Source organism: Etheostoma spectabile, chromosome 24 (assembly GCF_008692095.1).
Source record: "Etheostoma spectabile isolate EspeVRDwgs_2016 chromosome 24, UIUC_Espe_1.0, whole genome shotgun sequence".
Classification (NCBI taxonomy): domain Eukaryota; kingdom Metazoa; phylum Chordata; class Actinopteri; order Perciformes; family Percidae; genus Etheostoma; species Etheostoma spectabile.
This window is the reverse complement of record NC_045756.1, coordinates 7,464,066-7,478,358: the sequence shown is the minus strand read 5'-3', so window position 1 is coordinate 7,478,358 and position 14,293 is coordinate 7,464,066. Positions and strand designations below refer to the sequence as shown.

Below are 14,293 nucleotides of genomic sequence, written 5' to 3'. Positions count from 1 at the left end.
GTAACAAGCATTTCTGGGACATGGATCACATAATGAAAAGATGGAAAAATAGAGGAGAGAGGAGCTCAGTTATCAAATAAGTCCCCAGCTGTCTAAAACTATTACAACAAACCAAGAGAGCGAGTGTAAGAGAGCTCCAGCCCGGCCGCCAGACTCTCCCCAACCGGATCGGCTGTATGCCAAGTCTCCCTTTAGTTATATTATATGAAACTAGTGTACTAACTACTACTCCCAACAATATTCTTCTATCCTAACTATAAGCTTTATCAAAAAGGAAGTCTTAGCCTACTCTAAATGTGGAGACGTGTCTGCCTCCCGGACCCAAACGTGAACCTGGTTCCACAGGAGAGGGAGCTTGATAGCTGACGCTCTGGCTCCTGTTCTATTTTAGAGACTCTAGGAACCACCAGTACCCTGCATTCTGAGCGTAGTTCTCTCCCAGGGTTGTAAGGTACTATAAGCTCTTTAGATAAGATGGAGCCTGACCATGAAGAGCTTTGTAGGTGAGAAGAAGGATTTTAAATCTATTCTAAATTTTACAGGAAGCCAATGCAGAGAATAAAACGGAGAACGTGATCTCTTTTCCTGGTTCCTGTCAGAACACGTGCTGCAGCAGCTTCTGGATCAGCTGTAGAGTCTTATGGATTTTTTCGAGCAGCCTTAACAGAGAATTGCAGTAATCCAACCTAAAGTAACAAATGCATGGACTAGTTTTTTCTGCTCATTTTTAGACAGGATATCCCTGATTTTTGCAATATTACGTAGGTGAAAAAAGGCGATCCTTGAAATTTGCTTTAAATGGGAATTAAAGGACATGTCCTGATCAAAGATGACTCCAAGATTCTTCACTGTGGTGCTGGAGGCCAGGGTGATGCCATCCAGAGTACTATATCTTTGGATAGTGCGTCACGAAGTGCTTGGGTCCGAAGCAATAACTTCAGTTTTATCGGAGTTTAACATTAGAAAATTACAGTCATCCAGGTTTTAATACTTGAAGGCACTTTGAATTTAGCTAACTGATTGTTTCATCCGGCTTGATTGAAAGATATATTGAGTATCATCTGCTAACAATGAAAGTTTATGAGTGTTTCCTATAATACTGCCTAAAGGAAGCATATATAAAGTGAACAGATTGGACCAGCACAGATCCTTGTGGGACTCCTGACTAACGTTGGCGTGCACAGAGGATTATCGTTAACATTAACAAACTGAGATCGATCTGATAAATAAGACTTAAACCAGCTTAGAGCAGTCCCTTTAATGCCAATTAAATGTTCCAATCTCTGTAATGTTAATGGTCAATGGTTCAAATGCAGCGCTAAGATCTATAACACAAGTACAGAGATAAGTCCTTTGTCTGAAGCAATTAGGAGGCTCATAGTAATTTTCACAAGTGCTGTCTCTGTGCTATGATGAACTCTAAATCTCGACTGAAAATCCAAATAAGCTGTTGCTATGCAGAAAGTCACCCAGCTGTTTGGCGACTGCTTTCTAAGAATCTTAGAGAGAATGGAAGGTTGGATATAGGTCTATAGTTGGCTAAAACATCTGGATCAAGTTTGGCTTTTTCAGAAGGGTTTAATTACAGCTACTTTAAAGTGCTGTTATAGCCTGTTAATAAGACAAATTAATTATATTTAGTAGTGAAGTGTGACTAATGGTAAAACTCTTTAAGTAGCCTAGTCGGATGGATCTAAGAGGCAGGTTTAGGCTGATAAGAAATAATTGAATTAATTATGATATCAAGTGAAGCAAAGCATCAAACATGTATCTGGTTTTACAGCTGTTCTAAGTTCCTGAGTTTAGAGTAGTCAGTGCCAGTTAAAGGCAGGTCTTGGTGAATTTTGCTTCTAATAGTTTAATTTTATCATTGAAGAACCTCATAAGTCGTTACTACTAAGCTATGGGAATACTTGGCTCGTAGAGCGGGACCTTCTGTTAGCCTGGCTACAGTACTGAAAAAAACCTGGGGTTGTTCCTATTTCCTCTCTATCTGAGAGTAGTACGCTGCTCTGGCATTACGGAGGGCCTTCCTATACGTTTTAAGACTATCTTGCCGTTAAACGAGAATTTTCCAGTTTGGTGGAGCGCCAGATCTTCTCAAGTTTCCGCGATATTTGCTTTAATTTGCGAGTTTCAGTGTTACCATGGGCTAACCTTCTTTGTTTATATCTTCTTTTTTAGAGGGCACAGAGTCTAGAGTCATTCGTAGCGAGCCTGCTCCACTATCAACAAAGGATCGATTTGGGAGGAATCTAATCATAGGAGTCCTCCGTTACTTTGGACTTGGTAATGTAAATGCTAACGGAATCGATCCTTAAATTTAGCTACAGCACTATACGATAGACATCTGTATAGGATGTTTTGCCTAACGGCGTGTAGTTCAGCAGTATAAACTCAAAAGTTATCAAACAGTGGTCAGATAGGAAGGGATTCTGTGGGAACTATTAAATGTTCAATTTCAAACACATATACCAGAACAAGATCGAGGGTGTGGTTAAAACGGTGAGTCGGTTTATGACACTTTGAGAAGCCAATGGAGTCTAATAGAGAGATAACAGCAGTGCTAAGGCTATCATTCTCATCGTCCACATGAATATTAAAATCCCAATAATAACTTTGTCCGTTTTAGCTAAGTTCGATAAACTCTGCAAATTCGGATAAAATTCAGAGTAGGACCAGTGCTCGGTACCTATAACAAATAGAACTGGTTGCATTGATTTCCAACTTGGGTGTGAAGACAGAAGAAGAACTTTCAAATGAGTTATATTTAGTTTAGGTTTAGAGCTATTAGTAGACTGGAATCAAAGATGGCTGCAACTCCCCCTCCTCGCCTGCGCCTCGAGGAATGTGAGTATTATATGACGGGGGGTGGACTCATTTAGACTAACATATTCTCCATTACTCAGCCAGGTTTCAGTAAGACAAAATAAACAATATTAGAATCTGATTTAATTCATTTACTAGTACCCCCTATGAAGAGAGAGATCTGATGTTAAGAGTCCACATTTAATTCTCCTATCTTTTGAACTATTGCACTGTGGTTTTAATTGTTATGAGGTTTTCATGCACAGCTCCTCTTCTGTTTACTTTGATTTAAATTATTATATGGTCGGGGGCAGACACCGTCACTATGGGATTTTTACTAGGTAACACCTGGAATAAGGAGCGAGAAGTGTGTTAGACTGGGACTCTGCCTCCTGGTCCCAACTATGGATTGTCAAGGATTAGGTCCACCAATACACTTGTCAATGTTTCTAGAAATGAAGCTCTCCAGTCCAATGGGATGAATGCCGTCTCTCTCGAATCATCAGTCTTCCCCAGAGACTGCCAGTGATCCACAAAGCCCACATCATTATCTGGACACCACCTCGATAGCCAGCGGCGAAATGACGACATGCGGCTATACGTGTCATCGCTGGTTAGCGTGTGTCTGACAGGGTGGGGGGCGTGGCATCACGATGGTGACTCTCCATCGTGATGCCAGTCAGCCATCATAATGATAATGATATATGGCACAACCCTATAGCCTCCCTTACAGACGACCAGTCCATGCACTGTACTACTGTATTACTGTTGAATGTACTCGTCTTCAGAAAATGAAAAAAATGTGTTCATTAGAGGAACCACTAATCTAGGCAATAAAAAACCACAAGTTATTCAAGTCTCATATCAAGTGCATGGCCATACAGCTGGCAAAGATGGGACCCCAGGAGCAGAGTGTGGCAATAAAGACACATTTTTTTCACATCACTTTTTATTTGCTTATATTAATAAAATATGTATTAATACTGTACTGAAGCAACTCAAAACATGCTAGTGCACTTTCTTTTATAAATTTGAGTTCCGCAAAAAGTGGCTGGTAAAAAATATGTGGCTGGTAAAATCGGGCAGCCACCAGCGGCAGTGGCTGGTGGCTGCCCACCCTGATTTCCCACCCTGCGTGTGTGTGTTGGTTATTTTCCGAGCAGCTTTGATTCCCCTCTGCAGAGCTGCTGCTGGACCACCCCGGGACGTTGTAGGTCAGGACGCTCTCTAGGGAACAGCGCTAGAAGGAAACGAGCAGATGTGATGGATTGACCTTCCTGAGAACTCTCAGGAAGTGGATTCGCTGCTGTGCCTGACTGATCAGGCCGTGGGTGTTGCGTTTCCACGTGAGGTTCTCTGAGGTTGCATCTTTCAAGTCCCACGTTGCTGCTTTCGAGTAGGACCCTCCTGCTTAAATGTCAATTATTCAGCAGCTAAGAGAAGCTTCCTTGTTTTAAGCCTGATGCTGATGAGTTTTTGACATTACGTAATGGCTTTTGAAAGAGGTTTGGAAAAGGGAAATGTAAGGTTTTGACCCAACAACAGCGATTTAAACCATGCGATGTGGAAATGAGGAGTGTATACCGTCTGTTGTAGTGTTCATTTTGTCACCTATTTTTAATTTAGTCTTAGTCTTGTGCCAAATGTCATTCACATATGGGTTTTTTTTAAGTCAAGTTTTAGTCTAGTTTTATTCAAAAGAAAACTCAGGTATCTTAGTCAAGTTGTTGTCAAAACTTTTGTTTTTACAGTCTTTTTTAAGAGATTATTTCTGATAAACATGTCAGTCAAATAGTGTTCCACACATCTCAAATAATGTTTAAATGTCATCATAATTACCTGACAAAATATTCTTGTTGAATGATTTTTGTTAAATGCAACTTTGTTAAACGCGTCTGGTTTTATATCGCCGTGCACCCCTTACTCCCCCCCCCAACAGGAGACCACTAGTTCCACCTCATGAGGAAAAAGTAGAGACGATTGTAGACTAAAATGAAGAGAGATTTGAACTTAGTTTTTTTTTAATGCAAAGCATTTTAGTCTCATCTTTTTTTGTCAACAATAATGCATGTTGATTTAATCTTAGCCAGTGTTTTTGGACATTGGTGCCGTCTTCGTCATTGTCTCGTCTTCGTCATGGAAAAAAAGGTCGTTGATGAACATATTTAGTCTCTTCTGGCGAAATTAACGCTAGTCTGTGGTCAGATGAAGGCTGTATTCCTACGGAGGCCACCATCGCCCTCATCAGGGAGGGGAAGGCGGGCCCAGCAGGATGCCGTTGTGACTCTTTGCAGTGTCGGGACACAGTGTCATCACCTCCTCCCTGATGCCCGAGGCTTGAGGAGGAGTGATGATGAGTACTGACCTCCTTTTCTTCTTCCTCTCTTTCTGCCCGGGGGAGAAGTGTCATCCCTGTTTCTTTTTGTCTCCTCTTATTCTTTCTCCAGTCCTATTTCTTTCTTTTTTTTTCTCGCTTTTGTCCTTGTGTTCACTGGAATCTGATACTAGCAAGTGAAGGCCCTGCAAAATGTAGGCACGGGCCCGTTACTGTTTATAAGGTGTACTGCGGTTTTTGAAAAATGTACAGTTTCATAACCAATACAATTTTCCGATTTACAGTTCCTGTGGTATAAGCAGTTTTTTTATGAGTCGTCGAGGATGGAAAGTGTTTAGAAATCTGTTTCCCTGCCAGTGTGCAGTGTGTTTAAAGGTCCCATGACATGGTGCTCTTTGGATGCTTTTATATAGACCTTAGTGGTCCTTAATACTGTATCTGAAGTCTCTTTTATATAGACCTTAGTGGTCCCTAATACTGTATCTGAAGTCTCTTTTATATAGACCTTAGTGGTCCCTAATACTGTATCTGAAGTCTCTTTTATATAGACCTTAGTGGTCCCCTAATACTGTATCTGAAGTCTCTTTTAAATAGACCTTAGTGGTCCCCTAATACTGTATCTGAAGTCTCTTTTATATAGACCTTAGTGGTCCTTAATACTGGATCTGAAGTCTCTTTCCCAAAATTCAGCCTTGGTGCAGAATTACAGCCACTAGAGCCAGTCCCACAATGAGCTTTCCTTAGTATGTGCAAAGCAGAGAAAGGGGAGGTAACCCGATCTGGAATCTTGCCCCTTATGACCTCATAAGGGGCAAGATTCCAGATCGGCCCATCTGAGCTTTCATTTTCTCAAAGGCAGAGCAGGATACCCAGGGCTTGGTTTACACCTATCACCATTTCTAGTTGATGGGGGGGCCATAGGCAGGCTGGGGGGACCCATATTAACGCTATGAAAACTCAAGTGACATTTTCCTGCCATGGGACATTTATTAAATAAAATACATTGTGTTCAATGGGGAAATAAAATTGTTGTTTTTTACCCAGACATTTCAAAATAATACATTTTAAAGCTGTAATTGCAATGCCGCAATAAAGGTTATCATAACGTCAGAATCATTTTCTTTTCTTATTTTTAGTCACTAAGACACCAATGCATGGGGAAAATAATACACTTTCAATCATTCTGAACATTATACAAACCCATCTTGTGTGTGCAGGCCCTGAATGGCTTCGTCCTGGTCGTGACAGCGGAGGGAACCGTCTTCTTCTGCTCTCACACCATCCAGGATTACCTCGGCTTCCATCAGGTAAGAAACCTTTCTGTAAAGCAAGTCGCTTATCTCAACCCAGCGGCCTATTCTTTTTCTTCTCCACTCTTTGGATTATGCAGTGTGTCCTTGTTTTCATCCGGGTGAGAATGATAACATCCCCCCTCCAACAGCACTGAGACTCCTGAAAACCTTTCTGTTGGTCCAGCAAGAGAGGAAACACAAGGAATTCTGGTTAGAGTTGCTACTACAAGACGTATGTGATGCTCATATTCACATATTTCTTCATGTGTTCTCAACGGAAGCTAACACCTTCATAGACACATTTCTTTTACTTTAGCGTAAAACTCCTCGGTCATTTTATGTTTAGTCTCGCAATGCCAGACCTACTGTTTATTGTAAGGTCTGGCTACACCACAGAGGCATTCTGGGACAGGAGAAAAAGTCTCAGGAAGGAACTTGTTTTGGTGGAACATTTGCACTCCGCAAAAGAAAACGCTGCATACGATATTAAATCAAGTTTCCCGGTGTTGTTAGTGCGGCATTAGTCTATGTGTGGGAAACACTGAGTTAGCTGTTGACACAATACATTAATGTGAGCTTAAATTAGCTGGATACATGGTTAAACCTCATTGGCTCGTACCAGTGTAATTCCGTGTGTACTTCGTCCACAGCAACCCCACCAATCAGCCCCAAAACGTCCCAGTTAGAGAGGAGACAGCCTAAACATATTCTTATTAAATCTTTACAGTTATTTCCCAAAGAACCAAACAGGCCTGCCTTGTTGCACCGTCCACATCTTCTGCAAAAAGATTGCAGAAATATAAAAATAAATATGTGGCTTCAGCACACTTAGTAGTAGTAAGATTATCAATTACTGTAATAAACATATGTAAACATGTGGATTGCTGGATGTGGAGAGCTAATGGTTGCTAATAGAGCTTTTAGTTCTCTGTGCCTGCATCCATTAACTACATGTATGGACTCACAGCTGAATAAAACCTTTGATTTTATTAAAACAGCTGTAAACTCAGAGTTGTTAGAATGACAGAAATCTGCTCAAAGTACGGCGTAGCGTTAGCACGCCACGTTGATGCTTTTCCAGCGGGCTCAGAGTGCAGACGGATTTGATCTTGCGAGTCACGTGACCAAATCGCAGCCTTTGCGATTAGGAAATCACATTTTTGCAAATGCTACTACAAAAAGACTACAAAAATATAAAATAGTGCTCACTTGTATAACAGTAACCCCGTTCTCCTCATTTTGGTTATTAAGTGAATAACATAAAGACCTTTCTTACATGTTTGATAGTCTTTTCACGTAGCTGGTTGCAATATAAAGACGTACATAGTCTAACTGCCACCGCAGGCTGAATATGTTATGAATTATGAGGATTTTTTTCAAGCTGCAGAGGCAGAGCGGTGGAGTCAACAAGCACAATGAGGCTCATGACGGACCCCGAGAGCACCGAGGGCCCTGAGGATTGAAACAAACGCACATATGGAGCGAGGGCTTTAATCCAGCCGCTGCCCCTAGTCTAATCCCATTTCGGTGAATGTGATTATCAAATTATCCAAAGTCTGTCTTTCTGACACACACACACACTTACATACACACAACTACACCATCTAAAACACACATCTGTCCCTAGTTCACACACACACACATACAGGTGTAAACACCACCTCTCACCCCTCATGTCCCTGTCCACCTGAGGCGTGTCACCATGCATTTACTATGCAAACCCAAATCCGTGGTGAAGCTGCTGTCTCTGCTCACGTGGAGTGTTTGGAGACGACAACAAAACGCCGGGAGTCACCGGCTGTTGGAACGCCCACAAAACAAGAGCCAAATGAGGAGCGAGTACGGAAAGAACACCCAGCCAAAAAAAGGAAAGACCCAGATGATGTTGATTGCTTAACACAGGGAAAACCAAGCAACAATCAAGTAACAAATGAAGTTAGTTTTTCTTCACAAAATACTATAATAAGGACATACAATAAAATAAAGAAAGCATTGATGAAGCCTAAAGGGCAAACAAGGGAACACATTTGGGACAAAAACGAAAGATAATATTACTACAATAAGGAAACAAGCAATACATCAAAACACACACACACACACACACGTACACATAATGAAGCAAGCAAAAAGACAAAAGCAGATTTAGAATAAGTCAATAAATAAAATCAACAGAATATCGAGCCGCACTTTAGATGTCACCGTGGTAAAGCTTTGAAAAAGCTTAGCAAAACCATTGCTTCACGAGCCAGGCTGCACAGAGCCCAAAATCCCCTTTTCTCATTTCTCTGTTTGAGAAGGATTTCACGTAACACTTCTGCCTGTCAAAATTCCTCGCTGGTGACCCGAGTTTGATCCCCTCCCGGACTGGGAGGGTGGGGCTCCGCTCTGGTCCTCAGCCAGGTCATGCTGGGTCCGGGCCGCAGATATTAGGGTCACAGGGGCCTTTTGCACCGGTTCAACTATTTGAATCAAATGTTCAGCGACACTTGATTTCTTTTGGCTCCACTTCAAGGCAAACGGAGTCAAACCCCTCAAGGTAACCTGCTAACAGTGACATCTGCCTCAACTCGTGTATTCAGTCTTCAACTTATACTTTTAAAAATAAGGTAAAATGTAGAGCTTTAACAATTCCATTCCAATCCAATTACAGTTTGGCACATCTAAACAACATCAACCTTGATCACGGGGGAAAAAATGACAATTATGTAATAATTGTAACAGGCCTCATCAAATGTTCCCTTATCATTTTCTGTGTAACTTCATCCTGATTCCTCATGCTGTATATTACGTCTTCCTGTCAGACCGACGTGATGCACCAGAGTGTGTTTGAGCTGATCCACACTGAAGACCAGCAGGAGTTCAGGAGCAACCTTCACTGGGCTCTTAACCCCCCCACGGACCCCTCAACAGGTCTGTAAACTGAAGATAATTCATCTCCATGCTGGGTCTGTAAAGGGAGGTCTGTATACACTTAAAAAGTGCCCTTTATTGCCAAGCTAGTCTCGCATTGCCAGACCTTCCTCCACAGTGCTGCGGAGGACGGTCTGGCGAGTCCCCACAGCATTCCTGGATGGGAGAAAAACATGATCTGGTTCATTGGCATATCTTTAAACCAATCACAATTGTCTTGGGCAGGGCTAGGCACCGGACAAAGCCACGGTGCCGCTGCAAAATAGTCTCAGGAAGGAACTTGTTTTGGTGTACGTTCAGAAGTAGTTTAAGTCATGCAACAGAAAATTCTGATTGGACAGATAGTCTATATCGACTAAAGACTATCACCATGCTAAATGATTAGCTAGGTTTGCTAGCTAGCTATTCTCGCATTGCCAGTTCCATCCACAGCACTGTGGAGTAAAAATCTGGCTACACCACAGATACATTTTGGGATAGGGAAAAAAGGGGTTGCATTCCTTTTAACCAATCACAATTTTCCCTTTGTATGAGTATAATAAAGACATAAGCTGCATTAGGGGTTTTATTTGATGTCCCCAGGTGGCGAGTCGGTTTCGACGTCTTCCTGCCTGGTGAGCTACAACCCCGACCAGCTTCCTCCAGAAAACTCCTCCTTCCTGGAGAGAGGCTTCGTCTGCCGCTTCCGCTGTTTGTTGGACAACTCCTCTGGCTTCCTGGTTAGACTGACTTTTCAATTCAATTGTATTTATGGGTGGCACATCATAACAGACGTTATCTCAAGACACAGATAGAGTTGGTCTCGACCGCACTGTAATTTACAGAAACCCAACAATTCCCTCAAAGAGCAAGCATTTGTTGTGACAATACAGCCTCAACCAATCCAACAAATCAACAAAATGAAAGGCAGTTTGTGGAGGGCAGGGTGTTCCCTCCATTATAAGGTTTAAGTGCAGCACCTGAAGTTGAAGTAATAATAATAGTGATAACAGAAAGTAATAATTCAATCTACATAGCTCTATAAAGGGCAGCACCTAAAACCGATTAAATGTAACTAAAAGACTGACTGTTAGTTATTTATCATCTGCTCTAGCTTTTCCAACGTTTTAGTCAAAGATATGGAGATAATGATGGTCCAAAATGATGTAAAAACGAGACACAATATCCCACAAAGAGACACAACATGTATGGGGGAAATTCCTATTGTTTTATTGAAAAATTTAACATTTTCTTGAGGAAGGACGCTAAACTTGTGGTATTTCTTTCCCCGTTGGTGCTGCTAGCAGTATGGCGTGCTACCTCAGAGTCCCTTAGGGATCAGAAGCCACCGTTTACTCCCGTAATCCGCCTTAAGAGAGCCTCAGGGTCGTGGGGAAAAGGACTTTAATCCTCCCAGAGCAGAGAGGGAACTTGCTTAGTCAGGGTTGGTAGCTCCAGACCGGTCAGTCCTTCCTCTTTCACTACCACAATTAGCTGTAAATGAAGAAAAACACTCTGTGGTTCAGTATCAGCGAAACCCCCTTAAATCTGCTGGGAAAACTGGGGCAGGGTCCTCCGTGAGCATGGCACTTCAGGCGCCATATACACATCGTTCTGAACCTTTTCAATGCTGGAAGTTAAAGGCCATGAACACCCATAGAGTGTTTTCAATTAATGCGGCTGAAAGGACGTCTTCCCAGAACTGTGTGGGTGTGGTTAGACTGATTGAGTGGCATCTTCCTGAGTCCGTAGTGTTGTTGCACCTGTTAGCCAATCAGAATCAAGTATTTCTAATACTTTTTATATTTTTTTATTCACATGTCTTTAATGATTTTTGTTTACTTACAATACAACATTTGTTATACTTAATTTGTTATACGTGGTGAAGACCACAAAAAAGTGGTATTATTTACACAGAACAATGGTACCTAGCGCTTCAAATTAACATCTCGTCAAATGCGGGTAAAAATTAACTTTGGCTTTGACTAACATTGTAAATTTGCTAGCCAATTTGGCCGGTGATGAATAAAGTAAATAATTCAGTGTCTGTTTGTATCGGCCAAATCAGTCTGTTTATTGCCAAGAAATTTGGGGCGGATTTGTGTGTCTTTGGCTTAAAAACCCTAATCATTATCTGGCAACACTACTTGTTGAACTAATTCTACATTTCCTTATGAACACTATATTCGGTGAGGCAACGTTCAACCGTCAGCTTTGTGCCTAGCGTGCTGTATCGATGAAATGAAGTAGTAAAGTTATTCAAATAAGAATTTGGCTAGTGGAAAGTCTGATTGGCTGGTAACTTGCAAAATGTTCTAGCCATGTTGGCTGGTGATTAAAAAGGTAATTTAAAGCCCTGATGGTTCCAACTAGCAAAGTCATGAAACTCATAAATAACCAAAACAAATAAGAGTTGCACATTTGCTGTCAGCCTATAAGACATGTCTCAGTCTTTTCCTTTTCTGGGGTTCACCAACGGCCTAAATCCTAGGTATCCTGCCTCGCATTTTCCTCTGTAGAAGCTCCTCTATGGTCCAAAATCCTTGAAGTTCCCAAAAAATTGTGAACAATCCCCTATTTTGAAATAATCAGAAATGTATTAAAGTATTACATTTTGTTCCGGTTATTTTCACCATTGATTAATCTTTCTATTACTTTCTTCGGCCTATATAATGTCAGAAATGTGGATCAGTGTTTCCCAAAGCCCAAGGTGACGTCCTCAAATGTCCTGTTTAGTCCACAACTCAAAGATATTCACTTTACTGTCACAGAGGAGAGAAGAGACTTGAAAATGTTCACATTTAACAAGCTGACATCAGAGAAGTTTTATGACCCAAACCAATTAATCGATTATCAAAGTAACTGGCGATTTATTCAATAGTTACGGCTCTTTTCCAGTCAAATAATTTCCTATTTTCAGGGTGACTCAGATCTTTGTCAGTAAATGAAAGTTACTTTTGAAAAAGCTTGAGTTAGGAATTGACCGTATTGCTCAAGGAAACTGCAGCAGTTCGGTTGTGTGAAGGGGTTTCGAACCTGCGTCTCTCGGTCCTCCCTCCCAGTGCGTTTGCGTGAGCATTAAGCCAGGTTTTTACTTCTATTTACCGGTCGCTATGGCTTAGTTTTTTGTGTAATCCCTCCTGCTATTCAGGGCTAGATTCCTGACAACACGGCTGCAGGCCCTTAAGCCCACCAAGGTCAATTAACCAGAGCTAACAGCGGAGGCGGGGGACAGCAGACAGCATGAAAGGGTTTTCAGGTTTTTCTTTTAGAGGTCTTTGTAAGGAAACCGTCTGGGGAGAAATAAACAACATTTGCCGCCTGCGTTAGCAAGCAGCTACTCGTAGTTAGCAATGGATTGTAATAGTGTATACTGTATCAGCACTTTCTTCTGGAAAAGAAATGGCAGATAAAAGGCTTTTGAACTAAATACTCCACAACCAGATGTTTCAGCAGTAATGTGCCCCAAAATTGGCAGGAAATGAATAACATTGGCAGCCAAGAGTTTAGTTCCAGCTTCCCTGACGTAGCTACAGCTGACAATGCACTGCAGGCTTAAAATAAAAGTTGACCAATCATATAAACCCAGCTTCATGTCAAGGAGAGAAGAAGAAAACTTTTTATAAGGGAGGAAAATCTGAAGTATTTTGCCTGAAATACGTTCACCCCATTATTCGACGCTTTGGCCATGGTTAACATGAAAATCCAACATTGTAACGTCAGTGTGTTTACGGTGTACTGAAGTGGAATTGCTCTCTACATTGCCCAGCAGGATAAATAAAACTGATGTCGCCCGACAGGGAGAAGAGAAACACCTCTTACTCGTCTGCTGTGGAAACGTGATGCAATAGTCTCAGAGGGAAGAGATGAAAGAATCATGTCACAGACTGCCGGCTTTCTCTTCCCGTCTTAATTGTGATTTACGCGCTCTCCTCTCAGGCGCTGAACATCCAGGGTCGACTCAAGTTCCTCCACGGTCAGAGCCGTCAGCAGCGCGACAGCGAGGGGAGTACCCCGCCTCAACTCGCCCTGTTTGCCATCGCCACACCCCTCCAGCCCCCGGCCATCCTGGAAATCAGGACCAGGAACATGATCTTCAGGACCAAACACAAGCTCGACTTCACGCCCATGGCCTGCGACGCAAAGTACGTACTCTCCAAAAAGCTCCTGCTAATGTCTTTAGGTTTTTATTCAAAATGTGTATTCATTTTGTTAGTGGTTGTGACTAAGACTTAAACAGACACCCACCAACCTGCCAAATGCGGGTTAAGATGAACTTTGGCGGGTAACAATAAGGGTTGGACTCAATGAAGGCTTTCAACTCAAATCCCAGTTATTAAGCTTGTAATTCTTGTGTGTATCTTGTGTGTTTTTTCTGGATTTTTAGGGGTAAAATTGTTCTGGGCTACACCGAGGCGGAGCTGAGAGTTCGAGGTTCAGGATACCAGTTCATCCACGCCGCCGACATGCTGCACTGCGCCGAAAATCACGTCCGAAGTAAGTCCCGGTCCGTACGGTTTACGTCACGCTTGAATGAATGAATGACATTAAAAGACAAAATATGTTAGATAAAATGTATAAACTAATAACAATAAAAGAAAAAATACATACCAACAAAAACAGGCCAACAATTTAACATTACATTCAACCCACTGGAAAAAGGATAGTTAGAAGCTGGACTGGGTAAGCCCCGCCCACTCTGTCAGCGATTTGATTTCACCCTGCAGCTCGGTCTGGAAACCCGCACGTTTAATTCTCCTGCTTCAGTTCACAATTCAGCAGGAAACAATCACAAACTGGCTTATCTACCTGGTGCGCTATTGGCGGGTTTAACACAATGACGATAGAAGCGACCAATCATCTTGGTTTAAAATCACAATAAAATCGTATGCCTCTGGTGATTCCCACCCCTAATGGATAGGACATCTCTGCTAACCGGCCACGGCACCTTGCTAACTTCAAGGGGGGT

At 42.0% G+C, this 14,293-nt stretch overlaps 1 protein-coding gene across 1 annotated transcript in view; it reads left to right on the top strand.

Moving 5' to 3' along the window:
- Positions 1-14,293, top strand: part of LOC116674017 (aryl hydrocarbon receptor) — a 38,223-nt gene that overhangs the window by 15,755 nt on the left and 8,175 nt on the right. The window contains exons 4-8 of the mRNA XM_032506496.1: positions 6,361-6,450; positions 9,237-9,345; positions 9,928-10,064; positions 13,264-13,469; positions 13,712-13,821. Of these exons, the coding sequence (XP_032362387.1) occupies positions 6,361-6,450; positions 9,237-9,345; positions 9,928-10,064; positions 13,264-13,469; positions 13,712-13,821 (652 nt within the window). The remainder of the gene's footprint in view (positions 1-6,360; positions 6,451-9,236; positions 9,346-9,927; positions 10,065-13,263; positions 13,470-13,711; positions 13,822-14,293) is intronic.